This window comes from Podarcis cretensis, assembly GCF_951804945.1.
Source record: "Podarcis cretensis genome assembly, chromosome: 11".
Taxonomy (NCBI): Eukaryota; Metazoa; Chordata; class Lepidosauria; order Squamata; family Lacertidae; genus Podarcis; species Podarcis cretensis.
In genome coordinates this window covers 16,839,377-16,858,788 of record NC_137180.1, presented here as the reverse complement: position 1 = coordinate 16,858,788, position 19,412 = coordinate 16,839,377, and the positions used below count along the sequence as shown (strand labels likewise).

Below are 19,412 nucleotides of genomic sequence, written 5' to 3'. Positions count from 1 at the left end.
CTAGACTGTACAAAGATGTGCTTTAAAAAAATTCTTAATCCTGATATTGACTGATTAGGTGTTAGCTAGCTGCTAGCAGAAGGGCAAGGAAATTTCATGGAGAGAATCCATGGGTAGGAGGAAGGGCCTTCCACTTCAAGATTCTGCCCTCAACCTTGCTCATCCCTTTTCCTTCATTGATTGCTCTTTACTCCATCCCTTCCCCTGAGCAATTTTAGGCTGCTACAAAGGAGCAGGGATGGAGAACCTCTCACCCCAAGCCACAGGTCTCACTGGTCTTGCTTCACACCCTCCTGGGCTGGAATGCATCACTGAACTCTGATAATGACTCTTGCTTCCTGGATGGAGGATAGAGAGGTGTGTGTAGAAACTAGTTCACTGCACAGGGGTAAAATTTAAATCCATTGCTCCACCCACTTTTATTTCTTGCACCACCCACCATGTGTATGAGCCTCTGAGAAGGGAATAGAGCTCCTTTTAATACGCACTTTAAGCTGCTTGCATTCCCATTTAAGTAGCGACAACCACACGACATGACCCTCAAACAGCCCCTGTCCCTTTGGTTTTCACTTGTAAATTCAGATTTCCCTATTCCAGCGGTACATTTTGAAAAATATATCCATACTGCTTTTCCAACAGTGGATGCATTGCCTTGACCCCCGACCCCCCCCCCCATTCCTGGATGTGTGCCATTTCTTGGCAGACACAATTTTTCAGCTGATTCTTATGTTCATGCCCTGGTTGTGCAAAACTAAAACATTCAAATTAACAGATTGTAAAATGCAGACAAAGACAAAAGGGAATAGCTGCTGGTCTGGACAGGATCAAGCAGGTTTGATCTTCAACTTCAATTTGACTAATAAGGTCAAATTCAAAGGGAGAAAATGTGGATTCCAGCAAGTGTACACAAGCCCTTAAGCAGCAACATCCTAGGCTTTGCGCCATGACATCCAGTAGATTCTATTCAGTGACTTCATTGCTTCTGCATCACTATGCATCAGCAGAAAAAGTAAGAGATAGGTCAAAGGTAGGTGATAGCCTGCAGCACTCTCAAGCCAGTTCAAAGATAGGTGTGGAAGGCAAAGCATTTTCAATGTAATTCTGGTTGTTTTACCAGAAGCCATAACTTCCTTTGTCCCATCTATCATGCCATCTCTTCCAAACGTGGATCAAGCAGATTCTTTATATATAGGAGCCAACACCCTAGTCTTGGTAACTACTTGTCTGCAGACTTTTTAGTTACAGTGGTACCTCAGGTACTTATTTCGTTCCAGAGGTCCATTCTTAACCTGAAGCACCACTTTAGCTAATGGGGCTTCCTGCTGCTGCCATGCTTCCGGAGCACGATTTCTATTCTCATCCTGTTCTCATCCTGAAAGTTCTTAACCTGAGGTACTATCTCTAGGTTAGAGGAGTCTGTAACCTGAAGCGTATGTAACCCGAGGTACCACTGTACTAATTCCAACAAGTGGTACATTTACAGCCTTATATCACCTAATCATTCTGAAGCTGCAAAAATCCTAAATATGAACTTCTATTCATATGGGAAACAAACAAAAACTTCTTAATACATAAAATATTTTTTAAAAAAACTGTTGTTATTGAAGTTGAAGCATTCTCTTAAAGTTGAGGCATTCTTTTTCACAGTGCATATCTTAAAATTACAATACGTTTCCTGTGATTTTTCTCGTTCCCTTCTGTTGCATTACAAGCATCAAGCAAAAATCAAAATCTCAGTTCTGCTTTCTCATAATGCTTATGAAAATTATTGTCACAAAGTTCAGTTGAAGTCCCTGAAGAAGAAGCTACTCTGCAGCCCTTCAAAATAAAATAAACTTATTTTTTTATGACTGCAGTATAACTAAGTAGCTCCAACCCATTCAGAAGGTCTCTAAAAAGTACAAACAAATTGGATGTGATTGGGGCCATCATGTTTTTATTTTGTACATTTCATTTTGTACATTTATGTCCCATCTTTGAGGCCACGTACATGGCATTCCTAGATGTCTCCCATCAGGATTACTGTGGTATCCTGTCCTCAATTGCTGTATTTATTTTTTAAGACATTTTTATCCTGTTTTCCAGTTACAAAATCAAATTGTAGGCAGCTTGCAATAAAAAATTTAATCTCAAGATTTCAAAAAAACAAAACAAAACAAACACCCAAGCCTAACAATACAACAAACATGCCACGGATATGATTGACTCTCAGTGCAATCCTTTGTGCAGTTACAAAGTAATCCCATTAAATTCAATATGGGGCTTGCTTTTGAATGAGTAAGAAGACTAATTTTATTCACCTTAGAAAACATACTCTCTGAAGCAATGGCAATCATATTGTCTAGTGAGAATGAAAATATTCAGCTTTGACGTTGTGCCATTTGCAACTTGGGTTACGAATCCCACAGATGAAAGACCGTCTGCCAGTGGAACTGTTAAAGCTTTTCTATCTCAAGAGATCTGAAAGGGGAAAGAGAAAATGTAAAGAAGCTGCTTTTCAGTGACAGTTCTCATTCTGAACTGTTGGTTGTTTTGTTCCTAGAGAATGAGAAACACTGAATCAATTTCTATTGGTAAAAAAGGATGCGAGCTGTCAAGTTCCAGAGGACAGCACTATCATTTTTCATTGTCATTGAGTGCAAGTATGATGAATTCTTGAGCTTCAGCTCTTTTGTTGAAGGGAACTTGACTCAGTGTACCTGAATGAAAATGTTAGGGAGGAAGAGATAAATGGGTTGGTTGGTTTTTTTGTCCCTGTTGGTTGAAATGACCACCCTGACTGTGAAAAGAATGACCATTTGAAAGCCGTAAGTAAGCAGAACCTGCCAAAGTTCATTTAATCATAACAGAAAAATTTAACATGCTCCATTTTACCATGTTTCTTTACCAGTCACTAAAGCAGAATTATTCAAGCTTGGTCCCCAGATATTGTTGAACTACAGTCTCCATCATCCCCAGCCAGTTTAGCCAGTGATCAGAGATGATGGGAGTTATAGTTCTAACAACATTTGAGGACCCAAAGTTGAAGAAGGCTGTACTTAAGGATGCATTCGCGAGAATGCTTTTTGGTAGTAGGTTCCACTGAAAGCAGTTAGGCTTGCTTCCGTGTAAATAAATGCATTAGCATTGAGCATAGTGCTTATCCCAAGCTTTTTGCTGCCTTAACTGCACTTCAGTCTGGATCTGCTCCTTCCCTCCTTCAAATTAGTAAAGTGATTATATGCTGCAGACAACCTTTATAGGCTGCAGACTTAGTGAGGCGGCTATCTCTTCTCTGATCTTTGCTGGGAATTGCAACCGGCAGCTCATGTTGCTTGGGACAGATACAATATTTGTTCACTACACTAGCAAAACAAAGCCGTCTTATTTCAACACACCCAGTATCTTGCTTTATTTGTCTTTCCACAAGTCATTTTACCTTCTATCCTGCTTGGCAATATCCTGCTTAGCAATATTCACACACAACAAACTCCAGAATGTTTTCTTTACAGATATATAGACAGTGGTCTTTCTGCTATGATAGCACACTGTGACTTCTAAGGCTATTGTTTTAGCACTTGCCCTGCCAAGGTGGCACCATGGGGCGGGGGGGGGGGGGATGATAGATGAAAGCAGGAATTGGTGTCTGAGTTCTGCAGCAGGAGGGGGCACTATTTAGTTTTTGCTTCAGGCAGCAAAATGTCTTGGGCTGGCCTTGTTTATTCCTTTTTTTTTGTCTTACATCCAAGAACAACTGTTGTCTTCAGTGCAGCAGCAGACAAAAAATCTTCCTACTGCACGTTTCCCAAGAATAAGCATATTTATATTTCACAATGATGGCCCCATTCCACGTTTCTTTTTGAACATCCCATTGATTTCAACTGGATTATGCCCAACTAAAATATGATTAGGTCTGCAGTATTAGATAACATTGATATTTTAGATTATATAAATATTTAAAAGTGCTTCGGATCATAGAACCAGAGTAGATCAAAGGTGGCAGGAGCAAATCTCCACAGTGATAAGCAGTAGTGCAAAGTTCCAGCTAGCAACAAGAGAACTGAACTAGCTGGTGTGTACATGCTGCAGTTGGTATAATAATGTTACATTTGTTATGAAAGCATGGTGCAAAATCCCAGCTAGATAAACAGGCAGGCAGGTGCACAATTTCAGTATTAGATTTTAGGGTGATGGGTTGGGATTTGCTTTGTTTATTAAAGTTTGCTTTTAAAATGTAGATGGCTTGGAATTTAAGGAATTATGCAGTGGCACTGATAATAAACATCATTTTCCTGCAGTTCAGAAAGTGAAAATGGGACAGAAGAAAAAAAGAAGAGTGGGAAACCATATCCTGGGCTGTCACAGACATCACCAAGTGATCTTGAATGTTTTGAAGACCAGAAGAAGGTTATAACTTCACGGTAATAAAGAATCCAAATAGACAAACTTTACAGTAACTCTTCCAAAGAAAGCTGTTAAACACACGGTTCAAGAGGATGTTGCTTTTGCAGTCCCATTTGGACCACTGCCAATGTGGTATGGGGTTCAGGAGAGTTTGAAAGGCTGGTCCAGATGGCCACCAGATCCAGACTCTGGCCACTGGTTACCTGTCCCTGCTACAAACTGTAGTAAATAGAGATGAGTGGAGGGTCCCTAACTAACCACAGACACATCCCATTCCTCTCAGTTATTAAACATCTGGTTTAAATTCTCTTGAACACATAAACAAACCTGAAATTGATATCATATGAGTAACCAGTGAGTCTCAATCTATAAATAATCTTCAGCTTCTCACTTAATTCTTCAAAGTCATAGCTTAGTAATTAGAAACAAGGGTAATAATGCCATACAAATCTGGAAATAGGATTTGGTGTTTTGCCAGTTGGTTAGATAGATATTCATGTTCTGGGTTCTTAACATAAGATCTCACTGGCTGATAGCTCTTCAGTTTGTCCTATCATAAGCTGGCCCAAAATTCTATACTGCACCTATGTAATAATATATGTGTGCCATTACCATGCTCATCTTTCTGTACATCCATTTTGCATATACATTTCACAGTATTGTCATCAGCATAGTTTTTGTAAATGCATTCCTCCCTGCCCAATTTGTATTTCCTTCCTTCTTCTCTACATGCAGCTACACTCATCCTCAATCTGCTCCCTGATGGAAAAACCTCCATTATGGATGGAGCAACTAGCTTTCTTCTCCCCTCCCCCAGATGAGATAAATACCAGGGCAGAACTAAACCTATTCCTATGCATCATTAAGTAAGGGACCATTATCAGTTAATTAGGGCTCTGGGTTTGAATTCATTTGAGCTCATATGATGAATGTTGCCTGTGTAAAGGAGGAGTCTTCAGTCATAGGCTTGGCATGACCTGGTGTCCAGTCTCCCCAGCACACCATAGGCCACATTGTACTTCAATGATGGTTTCCTTAAAATGTGTAATTTACGTGCATGGTTCTTGTGACTGACCGGGTGTTTGCAAAGCTTCCAGTAGCAGTCATTTGAAAACTTCAAAATAAGCATATTGGCTCCAGATCTACCTACTATTTCTCTGGATTTATTTATTTTTAAAGTGTGGTGAACACGGGTATCAAAAGTGAGCTGATTATGTAAAAGAACACTCCCTGAGACCTTTAAGGGTAAGGTGTTGTTGGACTTCAGTTCTTATCAGCTCCAGCCAGCATGGCCATTGGTCAAGAATGATAACTGTTTTCCAACAACATCTAGAGGGCCACAGGCTCCCCATCCCTGCTGCAGAAATGCTGCCTGTGAGCTTTTTAAAAAAGAAAAACCTCATTTTGAAAACAATGTTATAAACAGCATGGGATGTTGCCTTCCTCTAGGTCGAAGACAATAGTGGATAATACCTTCTTGGCAACAGATGGCAAGAATGTCTCAAAGCCCGAAAGGAAGAAGAGTGCCTCAAATCAGGTACTGGAGAGAATCTACTTGTTTGGGATCCAGACCCTGCAGTCATGCCTCTACAAGAGGTCCGGAGGGTGGCAACACGAGTGGGCCTTTTCTGTGGTGGCTCCGTTTGTGGAATGCTCTCCTCAAGGAGGCTCACCTGGCACCATCATTACATATCTTTAATTGCCAGGCGAAAGTGTTTCCCTATAACCAGACCTTTGGCTGATTAAACATTCTTGTATGGGCTTTTAAATGTGTTTGTGGCCATGGTTTGTTTTTGTTTTACAATGTATTTTGTATTCTCATTTTATATTTTTATGTTGTGAACTGCCCTGTGATCTTCTGATGAAGAGCAGTATTAATTTTTATTTTTAATAAATACCCACTTTAGGCAAAGTGTATTGCATGTTTAAGTTGGCTGTATTATTGTGCCAAACTACAACGATGACCTCGAGTATTTTTGGACCTTGTGCAAAGTATCAAAATAATTCTCCCTCAGACATAATAGTGGCATTTTGGGCCTCTGACCCAATCTGTTTCCACTGCCACTGTTATCCATTGCCTGGGACTTTGTTCCCTTCCAATAATATTAGGCCCTCAAACTGTACCTCTGTTCCTGAATAGCATAATATAACCCCAGTTCCTGCATCTTCTGCAGAAAAGGGACTTACAGTTAGTTGCTTAATGCAAAGATAGACATCAGCTGGTATATATAGTAATGTTTATGCAGCAATAACCAAAATGTATTTGTTTCCTCAACTTTAGTTTAAGGCAAATGCTCACTTTCACAAGCTGTTTCTGGATGTCCCAATTGACGAACCCTTGAGAAAAAGTAAGTTGAATGCTATATTTTTTCCTGTTTTGTTACATTGAATTTTCTGTCACACTAACCCTTTGGCATGCCTCAAAGTTTTTGCAAGGAATTCTATTACTAGCTAAAATATTAGTGAGAGATTTCTGGCCATTGACACGTGAATTTGGATGTTTAGTTTTTGATAGTCTCTTCTAGTTCATAGCCAAGATGTTTTCTTTCCTAAATATAATTCAACGACTATCTTGTATTGAGTAGCTTTCTCCTAATAGATCAGAGTTCAGCTACAAGAGATTTAGGATATGATCTAAAACTATTTGACTTTTTCAGAGTGATTCCCCCTCCATGAATAACAGCATTTACATTTCATAGACGGTATTTAATACATTGCTTACAGCATTGCACAAGTGCAGCTGTTAGATAATATTGTACTTGTGACCCTTTCAGATTTTACCTGTGCGTTACAAAAAGAAATCTTGTACCAAGGGAAGCTATTCATATCGGAGAACTGGATTTGCTTCCATTCTAAGGTCTTTGGCAAAGACACTAAGGTAAATGAAGTCAAGTGTTACGATGCATTGGACTTGATTATTCTTGCCTAATTCTTTTTTTAATATGGTTGGGGGTGATGATATAAATGTTAATGGAAACAATGGGACACTTGTAGATTTAGAAAATTAAAAATGATCCAGTGGTTTCAACTCCACAACCCTGGGTAAAATAATGTTGAATTTATTAATAGAAGTGACTATATCAATTGTTAATGCAGCATTAGGTCTACAAAAAGAACCAAAAATCACCTGGTGGTGGTAACGTAATTTGACTAGTCTTCTCAGTTCAAGATGTTTCTCTCTGGAGAAGCGGAGTTAAGGAAGCAGCATACTGCTTCCCTTCTAAGCACGGGTTTAATTGGAGATGGAGCAGGGTGTGACTTGCATGTTTAGTTATATATCTCAAAGTATCTCAGGAAGCAGATGTCAGCTGCTTTGTGACAGGTCTATGCAAGAATCAGCTTTCTCACAATGGGTTATTTCTCAGTACTGGAGCGAAGTTGCCATCTTTATACTCTAATAACTGATACAATCTCATTTCAGATTAGTATACCTGTGTTGTCAGTGACACTGATAAAGAAAACTAAGACCGCCCTTCTAGTGCCAAATGCCCTGGTTATAACAACAGTCTCTGATAGGGTAAGTGCACATTTTGGGAGAAGCTTCTTAGCACCTTTTAATTCCCCATTTTTTTTCGTTTTTCCTCCCCTTTCCCTGTCCTTTTCAATTAGCTGTTTGTCTTGTTAATTGGCTGTCCTGGTTTTATTGAACGTTAAATTTTTACTTATTTTTTATTTATTATCACTTTGCATTTATACAGAAAAAAAAAGCAAGATCTAACTTGGATTCAAATAAAATAAACACACAGCTTGCTCTTCATCCCCTCATGTTTTTACCCATCCTTAGCCCCAGTTACTGGAAACATCAGGGAGCAGTTGCCAAGAAAATATCTGGAACTTTTAACACAAAAGAAGTGTTTTCGCCAAGCAAAAATGTTCCTCTTTACCTAGGCCTTCAGCTGATTGACATCTGTTACCCTTTTAAAGTGTGGTGTGTGGGGGGGTATTGGGTTGCTTTTATTATGTATTTTCTGTTTTTTATATTGTGACTATGTTGTGAACCGCCCTGAGATCTACGGATATAGGGCAGTGTACAAATTTAATAAATAATAAAATTAAAAATACCCTGAACCAACGTTGTGGAAAGAGTAACACTCCCCCTGTAATGCAGAGATTTACAACTGGTGGTCCCTCGGCAAAATCCAGCCACTCAAGAGCCATTCTCTGCAGTTGTCTAACCAAGATAGTTTTCGAGCTATGTGGTATGGTGGTGGCTGGGGCCCTCAGGAATGCAAGCATGTCAACTGAATCAGTGGTAATAGAGATACAGGCCTATTTTGCCCCTCCACGTATGTCTAGGAAAACTAGCTGTTGGGCAGGCTTATCTGAGTGTGACCATAGGATTGAGATATGCTAGTAGAGGTCAGCTTGTAGGGGGAACTCAATACGGACAGCATCAGTGTTGGATACAGATAATCAAGGCAGATGATAAAAAGTAGCTTGCCATGTTGGATGACACACAATGCCTTTTATGTGCCTTTGTTCTTAGCTAAAGCAAGCTATGGCAGTCCTCCCAAATGCTGAATAATAATTTTGGTGGTTTTCTTTTCAGTACATGTTCGTGTCCTTTCTGTCCAGAGACACTGCTTACAAACTATTAAAATCAGTTTGTCAACATCTAGAGGTGAGTGAAAACCTTTTTCAGGTGTGTCTGTGTCTGTTCTCAGTATTAGTAGTTGATCAAATGGTGTCATTTCAAAATGTGTTTTCAGGATGTTAGTGTTGGCAACAGTCCCAGTCTTCCTTCTCCAGAAAATAGCTTCCGGGCAAATCGCCCGACAACTTTACCACTGGTAAGTTTTGTTTTTTAATAAAATTAAAAGCAAAGAACTGATGAGGAACAATATGGAATGGCTATGAGCCAATATAATTTTCAATAATAAGATTTTTGTTTTGAGATAGTATTGGAGGCTTTGTAAGAAATTCCTTGCTCCAGTTCTGGTATGGACTAGCCTTTGCCAACCTGCTGTTCTTCAGACATTTCAGACTACAACTCTCATCAATCCCAGCCAGAACATGCTGGCTGGGGCTGATGGGAACTGTAGTCAGAAACATCTGGAGGGCAGTGAGCTGACAAAGGCATTAATGGACCATTTCATGCATGATGCACACCTGCATGTACATGCTGAATTTGATATTAAGAATGTTGAAGACTTGATGTCTTTATGATTACTGAAAGCTCACTGCAATCAAATGCTTCACTAATTGCTTACTTGTAAAGCTCCCTGGTCAACCTCTGGCAAGTCACTAGAGCTCTATTCCAACATTCATCATGAGTAACTTGTACAGAGATTTGAAAAGAGAAGCTTCCCCATGAACAGCTGTTCATGCATAGGCTTCCACATGATTGATACCAGTCCACAGTTTTGATTGCATGGACAAGTAGATGCTCACAGAGACTTCTCCTTTCAGATGTCATTGTGAGTATGTGGACATCAAAGATACATCCTTTTTCATGAATTCAATGTGGCGTATCAAATGTAGATGCATTTTCCCCTTAAATGAGCTAATCAGTGTTTTATATATTTGAGTAAGGTGGATCACACTTTTTTTCGATCTAGTTCTGCCCTTTTCCCAGGCAAACCAGATTTTAAACTTGAGGTTTACATGAATATCTTCAGATATAAAAGCAATAATTATTCAGAATTTTCAGTCTCCATATAAATTGAGCAGAAAGCTATCATAGATCTCTCACTGTGGCCTGGTTCTCAAGACATAGGCTTCCAGGACCACACAAAAATGTGGGTTCCTGGAGAAAAGCTTGCAGCCACTTGCCCCCTCCCCAGTCCTTGTTTTACTTCTATGATGCCCTGAAATAAGCCCAGGTGTGGCTTAATGGGTCATCTGAACCCAGGCTTGTGGTTGGTGAAAGAGAACTTAACCAGGAGCCCTAGTTTGGACAACAAGCTAAGCCAGTTGTAGGAGAATTGTACCTTCTGGTACATTTGTACTAAGATGTTAAATAACATCTGGTGAAGCTCTGGAATCCTTTCCAACTGTATTCCAAGAGTTTCAGATGAATTAAGTTATTTGAAAACTAGATTAGATTGAGAGAGCTTGACTTGACGGATCAAAATCTTTAAGGAACTGCAACCTAGGTTTTCTATTTTCTACTGCACCACATTGCTTTAGATATGCTTAATATTTGTTACTATTGTGATGTTATTGATCCATATTACTGAAAGTGACATTTGGGGGTGGCGGCTGCAGAATATTGAACAGACCGTTAATTCTTAACTAACATTTCTGATGCATCTTTTCTTCAGGATTTCAATGAAGATTTTTCTGAATTGGATGGCATCATCCAACAGCGCAGACAAGAGATGGAAGAATCCAGCAGCACTGGTTCTCAAACTCCAGAACTGGAAGCCTTTCAAGGTTTGAATAATAAACCGTTTCTTTACTATCCAGAAGCAAAAACTGCAGCCTTTTATCTAGGAATTTAGAGCACTTTCCCAGAGGCTACATACACTCTGTACATTTAAAGCTCATTACTTCCTCCAAAGAGTCCTGGGAACTGTGCTTTGTTCAGAGTGCTTGAAATTATAGCTCTGTGAGGGGTAAACTGCATTTCCCAGCTTCCTTTGGGAGATGCCATGTGCTTTATATATGCTTTAAAAGTATGGTGTGCATGCAGCCAAAGAGTGGGGAATGTGGTTGTTGTTTATGTAGTACTTTTTAATGTGCAAAAAGCTTTAAATTCTTTGTAGTGGTTTCAACACATGTGTAAGACCTGCCCATATAAGGCCTGGTTTTTATTGTATGGAGGGGAGGGTCAGGCACAGTTTGACACATATTGGCACTTGTCCAAGAGAATTAATAGGTTAGTCCCAACATGCTCTGTGTAAAATCACACTGTGGATTGAAGTATTAGCTATTCAGTAGCACCAAGAGAACATAATTGTGTGAAGCCTCATCTTGAGGTTGCAAATTCATTTTTCGAGCACTTAGGCCAAATCAATGTCTTCTCAACATATTCATGCTGATCAGGAACGCTGGAAGTTTCTTTATACCATGTCAAACCATTGGTCCTTCTGGCGCAGAGTTGTCTACATAATGACTAGCAGTAGATCTCCAGATTTCTGCCAGGTCCTTTCCCAACCCTGCACAGAGACACCAGGGATTGAACCTGGGACCATACAAAACATGTACACTACACTGAGCTACAGGCCACTTCTTGTCAGTGTTTTGATCAAGCACCTTCATACTTTTTGAAGCCACCACCATCGGACATCTCCTCTCTTCCCACCCCCCACAAATGTGCAGAATCCAGGCAAACCATTTTTGCCTCTTGGAATCCTGTGCTGAAGCATTATGCGGACTACACTAAAATCTTAATCAATCTGGTTGTTAAGCATCTGATCCATGGTTCTGACAACCACAAAAATTATGGATGTAAGACATGTCCTACTGAAATGAGGCTAACTTCACAGTAATTTTTATGCACCTGCATTGCACTTTGTGGTGGTATGCAATGCCTTGAGTTGTTCACAACTCCCATTATGCCTGATAATTGGCCATGCTGGCCAGGAATGATGGGAATTGTCATCTGATAACATCTGGAGTACACCGCATTGGTTATCCCAATACTGCATGCATTTGTTTTTAGTTTGAAATGCTTGTTCTTCAACAGATTACCATGTTGTTGAGACCCAGACTCATCTGAAAACCTCCAGGGTGGAATCAAAGGCTGTCCATACAGATGTTAAGGCTAAATATTTGTGTGATGATAAAATCAGGAATCTTCCAAGAAATGGTAAATAGAGCAAATCCCCATTTGAAGCTGGTGGTGCGGGCTAGGCTGATAGATCCAGGCACGGTTGGATTTCAGCAATTAAAAATGACCATAGGTTGAACCCAGAAATGGCCTTCTATATGTGGAAAGTATCTCCTGCTCACAGAGAGGCTCCCTATATTACACATTGTGCAGAACACTGGGAGTGAAAAGTGAAATTACAGTGGTGCCTCGCAAGACGAAATTAATCCGTTCCGCGATTCTCTTCGTCTAGCGGTTTTTTCGTCTTGCGAAGCAAGCCCATTGACGGATTAGCGCTATTAGCGGTCTAGCGGCTTTTAGCGATCAGCTGAGAGGCGGCTTATCAGCGGAACAGCTGATAAGCGGCTTAGGAAAGGGGGGGGGAGCGAAAAAACCCGCGGGAACTCGCAAGATTTTTTCGTCTTGCGAAGCAACCCCATAGAGAAATTCGTTTAGCGAAGCGCCTCCAAAACGGAAAACCCTTTCGTCTAGCGGGTTTTCCGTCTTGCGAGGCGTTTGTCTTGCGGGCCACCACTGTACTTCTGCAGGTGTTCTTCTACTTATGCAAGAACTTACGCAACCTCTTGCCCAAGCAGAAGCCAGAGAACTGCTACAGAATCTACCTCTGATAGCACTAACTCATATGAAAGTATTTGTCAAACAAAGCTAGCAGCTGCTTCTCTTCTGCTCACATTTTTGTGGATCCAGCTGACAGTGGCAAAAAAATAATAATGTATACCAGACTTTCACAGTTTTATTTGATCTTAATTTTTGAGGCAAAATTCTGGAAAGATGCAGGAGATGATCACATATGCAAACCTCCCGATAGAATATGACATACAAAGCAGAAAGGTGAAAATCAGCATTTCGGTAGGGAGAATGCCTGTTGTAGGTAGGAAGTGAGGAAGGAATGGGCAAAGACTGCACCCATAATTGGAAACTTCTCCCAGCTATGTGTTCCTTTGGTTTACAGCTGGAGTCTACTCATGACACCAGATCCGCTCCATGTAGTACAATCATAGCCTTGCATATTTCTAGAATTCCTTTCTTTGCCCCACTGTTCTAAATAATATTCCATTCAGATCAACTTACAGATTGGAATGCTATCTTACATATGGCTGAGAACATTAGCTCATCAGTCGATTAACCACATATTTAAGCTGTAGTTTTTAATCAAGGCTTCCTTAGGTATAAAGGTGCCCAGTGCTGATGGCTTCACTCTAAACAATGTGCTCAGTTGATTTAGAGCATAATCATATTGCATAATAGACCAAGCCAGTTACCCTTCATTAAGTGGCTTCAGAGCATAACCTGAATTAACATATTGTAATATTTTTAATTAGCGAGGAAGAAACAACAACAACAGTCAACTTGCACCCTACAGTCATTTGGCAGTTGTTGTCTTATGGAGCGTGTCTGGTCGTATCATTTTCAGATGCTTCAATAAATATTTTATTCTTCTCATAGCTCCTCCTCCTAGAATCCTTGGAGTCCTTTACAGAGTGAATTACCAGAAGTTTTTGACTGTGAACCACATACTTATTCTCTATGCAATTCTGTAAGTATATATAACCCATTCCCCAAACTGCAAGGTTGCAAAAGCAAGACTCTGGGAAACTTTGCTGGCTTAAATCTGGGATGCTTTCAGAATGCTGGGCTTCCTGTGGCTAAATAAATGGCTTGCACATTCTCCCCCCCACACACATTAGCTGCACACCAGTAAAGAATCTGAATATGTTCCACAGTACAAGTTTCCATTGCGGAAAATGGAAGCAAAAAATGTGTGACCTTTATAAATTGCTCAGATTTGTGTCATATGGATAATAGGCTTATGCGATTTTCTAAAAGCATTTTGCCGGACTCCTGGAGGCTAACTGAAAGGAGATTGAGAGATATTTTAAAAGACCATGGGTGAATTGAAACAGCCAACAACATTGCAAACCAGGTTGCAGATATGTAGGTTGGTGGAGTCGACAGCAGTAGAGCTTCACTATACATTCTGCTGTCTTCTGGAGTGATATCAGCTGGTTCCCTGGCTGCAGCAAGCAGTGGAGGGTTAAGCACCATTGCATCTTTTAAATAAGGCATAGCCACCTTGCTGCCCTCCTGATGTCATTGGACTACAACTCCCATCATTCTTGACCATTGGCTGTGCTCGCTACAGCTGATGGGAGTTCTAGTCCAACCTTATATTCCCCACATTAGCCACCTCTGTTGTAAAGGGTGAAGATCTGGATGAGTTTATATTCCCAAATGGAAAACACTTGAGGAAAAATACCTGCAATGTCACTTTGAAAGTCTTCTTGCACGATTGAGCTTTGCTGTCTGAAATTGAGGCACATCAGCTTAATGGGGTGGAAATTTAACTGTTAAATTCCTAATAACGTTACATGGCTAAATGAATGTAACAGCAGTTTGGTGTGTGGTGATCAAGTGTGGGTTTTTTTGTCCTCAATCCACCTCTCCTACAGCGTTTGTGTACTCATTTTCTCGACTTTCTACATGAGATATAAAATCTACATTCTGGAAGAGCAGCTTGGCACCATGGCTTCCTATGTGGATTCACATCCCCACGTGTAAGAATGATTTTGTTGTTGGAATCTTCTTTATCTTTCCATTTTTAATACTATAGTCATCCTGCTAGACCTAGCTTCATCATCATCTATCCCATAGTTTCTCCCCTGGAGTTAGGCTTTCATTCTCTTCTTCAAGCAGTCATTTTAAATCTGCACTTACATGAGAGTAATTCCCGTTGCATTTAATAGGACTTTTTCTGAATAGACATGTATACGATTGCATGTGCATAGTGCACATTATTTTTGGCGTTTTGATCTTTAACTGACATGAGGTAAAACTGTAAAATTTAATCCAGTGCTATCTTTCTGTACATTCTCATTCTAGTTGCTTACCTCACTATCACACAAAACTCCAGACATCTCCTTTGTGCATTTTTAAATTCTCTTCTGCTTCCCTTTCCCCGCATTTACTCTCCATTTCAGATATCCAATAAAAGAAGGTCTAGGATCTCAACTGCCTCTTAACATTGTTGGTCTCTCTGAGGAGCTAACAGCTAATCTTATCAAACTGGAAAAGGTGACTAATAGAGAACTTTGTAACTAAGAATTGTTGCATTTTTAAAAAAGTTTCCCAAGGTAGCCAGACCTTCCAAGTCCTAGAAGAGGGATGGGGAACCTGTGATGTTGGACTCCAACTTCCATCAGCCCCAGACAGCATGGCTAACAATCAGGGACGGCAGGAGTTGTTGTCCAACAACATCTGGTGGGCAAAAAGTTCCCCATTCCTGTCCTAAGAAACAGCTGCTGGTATGCATGAGCATGGAAAGTGAAATTAATCTTTATAAGGGTGGCATGGTACTTAGCAACCATTCCCAAACTCTTAGCACTGATTTTGTGCCAGCCCATTTGGTAGTGGGGGAAATTCCTACCTGAAGGTTAGGGGAACTGGATCCACAGGCTACTTTGACAGGTGGTAGGGCTGCCTACCTGTCAGTTGCCTGATCTCACCATGACAGGCAAAGCATTTTCCTTTGCTTATATGTCTTGATTTCAAACCATGGTGGTCAAAGGAAATATGAAACTGAATTGTGCAAAGGAATCAGGGCTTGCAAGTCTCACTTTTTTCCAGAATTGGCTCCACATAGCAGCTCCGAGTGGCACTAATCCCAGTGGGGCTTGCATTTGGTGCCAACTTAAATGGCAGCAGATACAAGCCCTGCTTGACAAGGAACAATCTCAGGTGCACTTTAAGATGGCTAGATTCTTCCTTTGCAGCTGCATCCTTACCTGTCACACACCTGCCCTAGCTCCCAAAGCTCTCGTGAGTTTTATTTACAAATAATTTTCATAATTTCTTATGGCTCACTATAAAAGGGCTCTTTGTGGGAATGATTTTGCATTAGCAAAATGCATCATAAGACTTACACAGAGCTTCTAATCATTACCATGGCACTGAGGCTTCTACGGAGGACAGAAAATTTGCCCTTGTGGACAGCTGGAACAGAACACATACACACGTTAAGCCCTTTTGCAATGTGCAAACGAGCCCTTCATATTTATATGACAAACTGCAAAGCCTGCCTTTCTACTTAAAAGAAAAGCCTTAATCAGTCACTCTGTTTCCCAAACAATGTTGTACTTCCAATGGATAGGGGCTTTATTTCTGCCATTTGTTATCAGGAGATTTGCTTGTCTAGTTTCCTGCTCCCTGCAGATGGTACCCATTTAGGTTCATTTGCTAACAGTCGAAACAGATGAACTTGCTAACCTCTACCAGGGAGCCTAAAACTAGGTGTGGAGGCCCCTTCACACTGCAATGTACAAATCTCTGTTACAATCAAGTTAATTCAGACCGAGAGGTTTTCCCCTGAGTTCTTTTCTATTCGGTATTGTACTTCCCCAAGAATAGTTCCACATCCAAAATTCAAAAAGTTACATGATGACGTGGTTCAGAAACCACAGAACACGTCTATTTTCTGCTGCTTTTCTGCAATGTGTTCACTAGTATAGAGGCAATAGACCAGAGATAGGGAGGCTGTGGCCCTTGAGATGTTGCTGATTCCACTTCCATCAGCCCAAGCCAGCAGGACTAGTGGTGAGTTGCAGCATCTCAAAAGGCCACAGATTCTTCACTCCTGAAACAGACAACAGAAACACGCTAAGGTATTTCTGTTGCCCATCAACAAATACTCATCACACGAAGACGAACAGAATCTTCATAGACCTTGGGGAAGAGGCACTCGAAGCATGCTAGTTGACCTCAGGATACTTTCCCCAGTGATTCTCCATTTAAAAGCATCCCTGAGGATGGATAAGAACTGTTTGTGCAAACCATTGCTACAGAGTTTATAGAATTTAATTTACAGGCTGCTTGGATTTAACTGGATTGAGTGCCTTGACTTCATAGAACATACTCCAGTTAAGCAAAGCGTATGACACTGGGCTGTTCATCTGTTGTACAAGTGGCTGCAAGTTTTATTCAAATCCTTTCTCTTGTATTTTTCTTTCCTTATTAAAGATCCAAAGCAATTTACAAAAGCTACTTGAAGATGGTGAATGAATTGCCAGCTACCTTCATTCGTGCTTCGTTTCCTTCCTGATAAGCAACTCTGAATGTGACATCAGACTCTGCTGGCCAGGGTGTTATGTCCTTCAACTGACTCCAAAAACTTCACTCTCCACTTGACCGTGGAAGTTTGAATCTGTGCAATAAAGTGTCTCTATTCAGAGGATGATGCCTTTCTATTACCTATAACGTTGTGAATAACTGGGAAGACTGATCTTGGTGCTTTGTTATATTACTTAAATCCACAGTAATTCTACTTTCTTTGTGTGACTTTCAGACTTAATATTGTGTGACTAAGAGTAATGCTTGGTGCGGATGTAACATTTGCTGTACAATCATGTCTGGAAAGTTATGTGGCTTTCACATGCATGTATTGCCCAGCTTGTTTCACTTTTCCTTTTTTTGCCGAAACAGAAATTGGGCACGTCACCAACGTGTTAAGCAGCAGGACCCAATGGGCTTCATTCTGCGAGGTGCTGAGCAAAACACCGTTCCCACTTTGCTCATGTTCTTCACTGGTAGGAGGGGACACATTCCGTGCAGACTTGCCAAATGGCCCTATTCTGCATGCCATTCTGCTGTCAAAGAAATATAGTAATGAGTAAAGTTTTTCTGGAATAGTGTCCATTGCTAATGGGCCACCCCCCAAGTCAGAATGTTCTTGAAGGCTCATTAGCAAGGCTAATTGAAAAGCTGACAACCCTAGTTGCATAGGGTTGGTCCAGATGATGGATGGGTGTGTTAAACTTGGTCTGGGCCTAACCCATAAATTTTACTGGAGCAGAAATATACCAGCAGAGTTTAGCCCATTTAACTGGTCTGCAGATACCTAAATTAATAATTGCTTTCATGTACTTAATTTCTGTATCAGGATATCTGACACCTAATTACCGTATTTATTTTTGAAAATGCACTTGAAGTACTCCAAAGGAAGGGTTTTTTTAAAAAAAAATTAAATCATATTGACTCTAGGTACATGTGTTACTAGGTTTGAGAATTGCAATCTGTCATTCAATTGTGTTGCTTTCATTCACTCTGTTGGAAGAATGGCTAGCTAGTGATTACAAATTCTCAAAGATTATGTGATGGTGTATAAATTCAATTATTATTATTATTATTAATGGTAACTCCATGGTATTTTGATCTACGATGGAACCATTATTTTTAGTGCTGTGTTGGCAATTTCTCCTGCATTTATTCCAACCATTTCCCATCAATATGAAAAGGAATTGCAGTAGGACTTTTCCAAATGGATGAAAGAAATTTTGATGAAATACTTTTGGGAGAAGGGTACAGGCTTCGGATGTGCTTACCTTACTTTTGAGGTGTTTGCAAGTGTCTTTCAGTACGCAAACCACCTCAACACTAGTTTGCACTTCTGCAGCCTTCCTGGGTGCCTGCACTTCAATTAAAGCCCAGGGTAAGACATGAGGTAAGTCCTCACATGGGACTTTTTCATCAATAAGTGCAGGCAGCCAGGGAGGCTGCAGAGTGCTGAAGAAATGTTCCCTGGGAATGAAAAAAAATTCCACATGCACCATCCTTAAAATTAGCTCAAAACCCTGTATTGACTGAAATTCTACAGAAATTTTCAAGTACCCTAAGAATAGGACAGAAAAATGGAAGCTTCTTTTACATAGGAAACAAATTTTTGAGAAACTGAAGGACAAATAGCAACACAGCAACACTTTTTGCCACTAGAATATCCATAGCCCATATTCTGCCGCATACTACTGTCTTCACAGTGCCTTACCAGTGAAAAACCTGGTAATTCATTAGTTTTAGCCAGCTGAGTTGGTTCATATTAATATTATTTAAAATAACTCTGATCTATAAAATACAGTGTTTTCTTTACATAGTAGAGAAACTACCTTATCATTTCTGTGAAATGTAACTTATTCATTTTTAAAATAAACTTTCTAAAACTGCAGTGTGTGTGCGAGTATGTATTCAAGTGTGTCTAACCTGGAAGCTAATTCTGCACGTGGTTAGCTAATCACAATCTGAACATGAGATAGAAGGGTGATAGTAAAGGTAAAGGTACCCCTGCCCGTACGGGCCAGTCTTGACAGACTCTGGGGTTGTGCGCCCATCTCACTTAAGAGGCCAGGGGCCAGCGCTGTCCGGAGACACTTCCGGGTCACGTGGCCAGCGTGACATCGCCAGAGCCAGAGCCGCACACGGAAACGCCGTT

The 19,412-nt window shown here is 40.4% G+C and overlaps 1 protein-coding gene across 5 annotated transcripts in view; it reads left to right on the top strand.

Annotated features, from left to right (window-relative positions):
- GRAMD2B (GRAM domain containing 2B) overlaps positions 1-19,148 on the top strand; it is a 57,643-nt gene extending 38,495 nt beyond the window's left edge. For 4 of the 5 annotated variants that reach the window (XM_079995636.1, XM_079995633.1, XM_079995634.1 and 1 more), the window contains 13 exons: positions 4,278-4,400; positions 5,833-5,920; positions 6,665-6,731; positions 7,158-7,261; positions 7,805-7,900; positions 8,933-9,004; positions 9,093-9,173; positions 10,647-10,758; positions 12,014-12,136; positions 13,604-13,694; positions 14,608-14,712; positions 15,136-15,229; positions 17,171-19,148. In XM_079995636.1, coding sequence (XP_079851762.1) covers positions 4,278-4,400; positions 5,833-5,920; positions 6,665-6,731; positions 7,158-7,261; positions 7,805-7,900; positions 8,933-9,004; positions 9,093-9,173; positions 10,647-10,758; positions 12,014-12,136; positions 13,604-13,694; positions 14,608-14,712; positions 15,136-15,229; positions 17,171-17,212 — 1,198 coding nt within the window. In that variant the 3' untranslated portion in view covers positions 17,213-19,148. The remainder of the gene's footprint in view (positions 1-4,277; positions 4,401-5,832; positions 5,921-6,664; positions 6,732-7,157; positions 7,262-7,804; positions 7,901-8,932; positions 9,005-9,092; positions 9,174-10,646; positions 10,759-12,013; positions 12,137-13,603; positions 13,695-14,607; positions 14,713-15,135; positions 15,230-17,170) is intronic. The other variant, XM_079995635.1, reaches the window with a different exon arrangement.
- The last annotated feature ends 264 nt before the right edge of the window (positions 19,149-19,412 follow it).